This window comes from Colobus angolensis, unplaced genomic scaffold (assembly GCF_000951035.1).
Source record: "Colobus angolensis palliatus isolate OR3802 unplaced genomic scaffold, Cang.pa_1.0 Scaffold183, whole genome shotgun sequence".
In the NCBI taxonomy this organism is placed as follows: domain Eukaryota; kingdom Metazoa; phylum Chordata; class Mammalia; order Primates; family Cercopithecidae; genus Colobus; species Colobus angolensis.
Genome location: NW_012114966.1, coordinates 738,587 through 745,278, shown reverse-complemented (window position 1 = coordinate 745,278; position 6,692 = coordinate 738,587). Strand labels below are relative to the sequence as shown.

At 38.1% G+C, this 6,692-nt stretch overlaps 1 protein-coding gene across 1 annotated transcript in view; it reads right to left on the bottom strand.

The window, feature by feature from the left end:
* Positions 1 to 6,692, bottom strand: part of LOC105510146 (protocadherin Fat 4-like) — a gene marked incomplete at its 3' end in the record, with an annotated part of 15,271 nt that overhangs the window by 5,737 nt on the left and 2,842 nt on the right. Inside the window, exon 2 of the mRNA XM_011939778.1 lies at positions 1 to 1,374. This exon is cut by the window's left edge and continues 1 nt beyond it. Within this exon, the coding sequence (XP_011795168.1) occupies positions 1 to 1,374 (1,374 nt within the window). The remainder of the gene's footprint in view (positions 1,375 to 6,692) is intronic.

The following is a 6,692-nucleotide window of genomic DNA, read 5'->3' as shown; positions in this document are numbered from 1 at the left end:
TGTAGGAGGTTTGGGTGAAGGCTGGGGCGTTGTCATTGACGTCGGAGACCAGCACGGTTATGTTGTACTCGGTTTTCAGCCTGGGTGTCCCCAAGTCGGTGACGGTGATGGTAATGTTGTACTCGGCTCTGCTCTCTCTGTCCAGTGGTCTCTCTGTTTCCAAAGTGTAGTAATTATTTACAGAAGATTTTAGCATGAATGGGATGTCTTCCGGAATGGAACAAACTATCTTTCCGTTGTCCCCAGAGTCTCTGTCTCGTATCCTGAAAACCATAACCACGGTCTCTGGTGTGCTTTCTGGGATTGGACTGGTAATTGATGACACAGTGATTTCAGGAGCATTGTCATTTACATCCATCACCTGAATTCTGACTGTAGATTTTCCAAAAAGTCCTCCCCCATCTGTGGCTTGAATGATTATTGAGTATGACTCAATCGTTTCAAAATCCAAAGGTGCTGTTAAAGTAATGTCTCCAGAGTTTTGATTAATTTCAAATGTCCTGCGAATATCTTCTGAGGCATGGGAAAAGGTATAGGATAATTCACTGTTTGTTCCAGAGTCTAAATCCCAAGCCAAGACTGTCACAACCAGCGAGCCAAGGGTGCTATTCTCCGGAATCTTCACCTCATAAAAAGCCTGCTCAAACTCAGGGGAGTTGTCATTAATATCTACAACCACCACCCTGACCAAGGCAGTTCCGGACCTGGGAGGGGACCCGCCATCCAGAGCAGTGAGGATGAAACTGAGCTCCCTGCGCTCTTCATAATCCAGCGCCTTGTCCAGAACTAACTCAGGGTATTTCCTATTATCTGGATTGACTCTTATTTTAATGTGGAAATGAGAGTTCGGATTTATTGTGTAGCTTTTTACAGCATTGATTCCTACATCTAAATCCTTCGCACTTTCAAGCAAGAACACAGCACCAAGAGGACTGTTCTCTGGGATTTCTAAGAACATTTCTTTTTCCAAGAAGACGGGAGAGTGATCATTTATATCCCTGACCTGGAGTTCAATTTGTAAAAACTGCGTGGGGTTTTTCATTAACACTTGGAAATACAGCACACAAGGCTCATTGGAGCCACAGAGCTCCTCCCTGTCTAGCATTTCGCTCAGGAGCAAATCTCCAGTGTTTGTGTCCAGCTGCAAACACTCTTTGTTATCATTAGAAATCACCTGAGCCCCCCTCGAAGACAGCTCACTCACCTCCAGTCCCAGGGTCTTTGCCAAATTTCCTACAAAGCTGCCACTCTGCAATTCCTCCATCACCAAAAAACTCCCAGTTTCAGAGACCGCCTGAGACATTCCCAGCAAAACAAAGAAAAGCAGGACTTGCCTTATCTGCAGAGTGCCTGCCCCTCCGTTTTCCATAGCTTCTTTTCCAAAACTCCAAAATCTTCTTGCGGAATTGCTTCAGCACCACTTCACAGCTGTGGGAAACGTGCCTCTGATCTGTCTACCAGATCTTCGGAAGCCTAAAGATTTTAACCTTGTTGAATGGCTTCTAGGTTGTCCCTTAAAGGATTGTTCTTTCTGTCTTCCCAGTTCTCTGCCTGTACTGGATAACAGGGTCTACAACATCCTCCAGGGTAATTTTTTTCTTGGTATTATCCTGCAGCGCCACCACGCGTCTCCACAGATTTTCACAGTTTGATGAACACTACCTAAATTTTATTTACATAAATGTCCTCCAGAAGCAAATATTGCATTTAAATAATTCCTTCTGTTTAAGTAATTAAAAATATATTATATCTTCCTTAATAATCATTTTATATTCTTTATAGTTTGTGATAATGTTTGTATTTGTTTTAAAGCATTTTTTCAGTGTCTTTCCCCACTCTCCTCACAACTAAATGTGCTCAATTGTGGTGAATACAGATACAAGATGTGATCCCTTGTCCCCAGGAATTCGTAGTATTTCTGAGACAATTGTAAGCCTGAAACAAGCAGGGTATAACTAATTGTTGAGCTGAATGAAATTCTATTACTACTTGGCTTTCCTTACATGGTAAGGGAAAGGGAAGGTGATCTCAAAAGTCCTTTCTGAAGTTATGAAACTGGATTAACTATGTGACGAGGCAAATTTAGGTCATTATGACAGCATAAAAAGGCATTTCCGTAGATTTCCTAAATAGCAATGAACTGTGAAGAGGTAGAAAATGAAGCAAGAGATTGGGGTGGAACATATTATGTAAACCTATCATTTAGTTCCAGTTTTTCATAATTTACAAAAAATTCATAAGCACACAAGCACAAGCAAGTTAATTTCATTTAAAGTAGACTCTAATTCCTAAAGCTGGCTTGCCCCAGGTTCCCAAAATTTATTGTAGCCACAACTGTAGCTATCTGTTTTCTCTTTCAGCCCAGGAAGAGAAAGTAAGAGTCTATCCCTAAACATAGAACAAAAACCTAACTTTCACTCTGATTAGACCAAGTAAGATCATGTGCCTGTGACTGAAGCAATCATTGTTTCAAGAGGTATAGAATTATACTTGGAAATTTTAGCCCTAGAATCTAAAGACCCATCTCTGGCCATTACTTTGTTTTAATCCTGTCTGGGACCACCTCTTAAGCTTGGGATGGTTTCAGTCCTAGCCAAAGTACATCATTGGTACATAATGAGGGGGATTGTTTGGAATGGATGCTAAGGGCTCATCAGTGATGTTCACTATAAAAAGTCTTAACGTGCACTAAGAATGGATGGAAGAAGAATCCAATAAGTCTGCATTTTAAAATGTTAAATTCAATTAATATTCTTAAAAATGTAAGCTGGATACATGATTTAAATAGTAATTGGTACAGAAAGGTAAAAGTTGAAAAGTGATGGATTGACCACACACAATTAACCTCTCTTTTTTTAAAAAAAATATGCATTGAAATGACAGAAAAGTAATTAAAATGGGAACTAATGAAGATTAAGAATACACAAGTGAACACACATATTTTTCTAATACAGAAAGCAGGTGCAAAAGCAATTAACCTAGCAGTTCCAAAAAATGCCCCTAAAGTAAAATTCCTTCATTGAAGATACTCACAAGAAACACAATCTCATTTAAGCCAAGATTTGGAGGAACCAGATATTTAAGAAGACTGAAGTCAGTTAAGGATGGGAAAAAAAGTTATCAGTTGGAAGTATGTGTAGAGGATAATTGAATTCTCTATTCTTCTCATCACCCTACATAGACAGAAATGTAACTCACAACCAGAAAATAGAAAGTTTATACTCTGGACAAATTTAATGGAACTTTCTCTATCTTGGGGATCTAGGCACAGCTGAGCACAGTTGTGAGGTGTCAAACTGAAAATAGGGAGAGTAAGCAAACCTTTGCATTTTACATGGTTAGACTTCTAGTCCTTTTTCATGCAATACTCTTAGACTATAGGACACAAGGTATATGCCTGACCCCTAGTTCATCCTCACACAGTGAATATTGTAGAATTCTAACCTGGAGAATATGAAAGCCCCAAATAAAGACACATATTAATATTTGGTGTCTCATAAGGTAATAGCCTTATCCTAGCATGGTTATATTAGAATGAAGCCCTGCCATCAACAGGTACTGTTTGCTCACAGAGTTGATTGTCAGCATTTTGGTATTATCATCCTTCTAAAATATGAGAAGATAGCCAAGGCATTTGAGGAGATGCCTGTAACATGACATAGAAAGACCAAAACTACCATCATCACTACCACCAAGAAAAAAGAAGGAACAATAATATAGAAAGCAGAAGAAAGCCTTTCAAAATATCTGATTAATATTCCCAGAGAAAGAAAATCTAATAAAAGCTAATACTTATTTAGTATTTGCTCTATGCTACCCATTGTTCTAAGTGTCTCATAATGCATTTATCCATTCAATCTAAACAGTAACTGTGTGAAGTATGTATTCCTATTGTAAGATGAAGACTAGATTATGACCTAAGTGCTCCTTACTAGCTATATTACCTTGGACAAGTTCTCAACTCCCCTTAGACTTACTTTCACTTTTAAAATGGATAATAATAACAACACTACATAATGCATTTTTAAAGAAAAGATTAATTATAAATGAGAGAAAATATTACATTTATAAATCTATGACAGGATACCATGAAAAACATTCAGAGAACCAAAGCAACTCTTAAAAGTATTTGTCAGTCATAAAGAAAAACTTAAATATAAAAGATTGAGTGATTAAATAAATTGTCCAAAAAATGGAATGAGAGGCAAAGAAAAAATAAGAAAGGAAAAAAGGCTTAGAGTTTTATAGAGTCAGTCTAGGAGGTCTAATATTTAACTGAGATTTTTGTTGAAGTGAGAATCCAGAAAGCTCAGGGGAGAAATTATAAGTAAAACATACCAAGAAAATTCCTCTCAAAAACTGTTTTTGTGTAGAGATAGATTCTCACTATGTTGCCCAGGGTGGTCTCAAACTCGGGGCCTCAAATAATCCTCCTGCCTCAGCCTCTCAAAGTACTGTGATTGCAAGTGTGAGTCACCATGCCCAACCAAAATTTCTCAGAAATAAAATTGATAGTCTGAACGTCAGTCAAGGAGTCTAGCATATGCCTGTAGTCACAGCTACTTGGAAGGCTGAGGCAGAAGTAGCTCTTGAGTTAGAGGCTGCAGGGTGCTATGATTGTGCCTATAAATAGCCACTGCACTCCAGCCTGGATAACACAGTTACCAGGCTGTGTTAAAAAAGAAAAAAAGAAAAAAGATAAAAGAAAAAGAAGAAAAAGAAAAAAGATAAACATGAACAGGACATAGCCATATGAACAGATTAATCAATAAAGAGCCAGTACTAAGGTATTTTCAGAAGATCAGGGGAATTTTTTAAATGCTCCCAGAAAGAAAGAAAAAAAAGGTGAGGGGAATCACATAAAAAGAGATAGGAATCAGAATGGAATCAGTCTTCTGAACAGCAATTCTATATGCAGTCAATAAAAGGAGCAGTGTTTTTGAAATATGAGGGAAAATTATTTTCAATCTAGAATGTTATGCCCAAACTATCAATCAAATTAAAAAAGAAAATAACAAAATAAGCTCTCAAAAAGTTTTACTTCCTCTGTGTCCATTTTTATGAAGGTACTGAGAGATGTGCATCAACAAAATAAAAGAGTAAACTAAGAAAGAAGAATATACTGGATCTTATAAAAGAAGACCAATAAAGAAAAATATTTTTTAAAGTCCTAGGGTGACAGCCTATAGAGCAACCTGTATGAATGAAGTAGAGATCTGGGTGAAAGATCACCAAGAAATAAACATAATCGATAGGTATCTGATACATTTGAATATTTTGAGAAGAAAGAGATTCAAATTAGAGAATGTAAAGAAACTAATATTAGTAAATGGAAAATTACATAAGTACAAAACAATTTTCAGTTCTAGGAAAAATGTTTCTTGAGAAAGGAAATTTAATCACACTACACTAATGTGTATCTTGAAGAAACCTTAGTAATATGGACACTATTAGTTTAACTTAAAAAAAACTGTAGGCTGGGCATGGTGGCTCACGCCTGTAATCTCAACACTTTGGGAGGCTGAGGTGGGTGGATCACCCGGGGTCAGGAGTTCAAGACGAGCCTGACCAACATGGTGAAACCCCATCTCTACTAAAATACAAAACTTAGCCAGGTGGGGTGGTGGGTGCTTGTAATCCCAGCTTCTCAGGAGGCTGAGGCAGGAGAACCACTTGAACCCAGGAGGCAGAGTTTACAGTGAGGTGAGATCACACCACTGTACTCCAATCTGGGCTACAGAGTAAGACTATGCCAAAAACAACAACAACAACAACAAAAACTATAACAATTTTATTGGGAGAATAGGAGAAAGGGAATGTGCAGTGCTTATATTGGTTTACATTAGTTGGAAAGAAAGTTAAATCATTTTTAAAAATCCATAGCAAGAAGTGATTAAAATGTAAAATGGAGTTGCAAGATTTAACAACAAAAACATATCATTTAGAAGTATTGAGGTAATTCTAGAAGAAGCCACTCAATAGAAGGAGTCTGGAAATTAAAGAAAATACTGTTTTTTTTTCTTTCTTTTTTTTTTGGAGACCCCGCCATTGCACTCCAGCCTGGGTGACAAGAGCGAAACATCGTCTCAAAAAACAAAACAAAACGAAACAAAAAACCCAAGAGAAAAATCAAAGTCAGTGTTCTAGAGTGAGAAATAATAATCAATAAATTATTGTACACTTGGAAAGGATTAAAACCTTAAAATTATTCATTAGAAATGGATTAACTACCTGTTACTTAATATAAAAAGGATTTACAATGTTATTCACAATGATATGCAATACGTGAAAATTGAAAATAGGCCTGGCCGCCTGTAATCCCAGCACTTTGGGAGGCTGAGGGGAGTGCATCGCTTGAGCTCAGAAGTCAAAGACCAGCCTAAGAAATGTTGTGACGATCCATTTCTACAAAAAATACAGAAAGTAACCGGCAGGGTGGCGCATGCCTGTAGTCCTAGCTACTTGAAGGCTGAGGTGAGCTGATCGCTTGAGCCCAGGAGGCAGAGGTTGCAGTGAGCTGAGATCCTACCACTGACCTCCAGTCTGGGTGGCTCAAGACTCTGTATATATATAAAAAAAAAGCTGGGTGCGCAGTGGCTCACGCCTGTATTCCCAGCACCTTGGGAGGCCAAGGCGGGTGGATCATGAGGTCAAGAGTTTGAGACCCACCTGGCCAACATGGTGAAACCCCA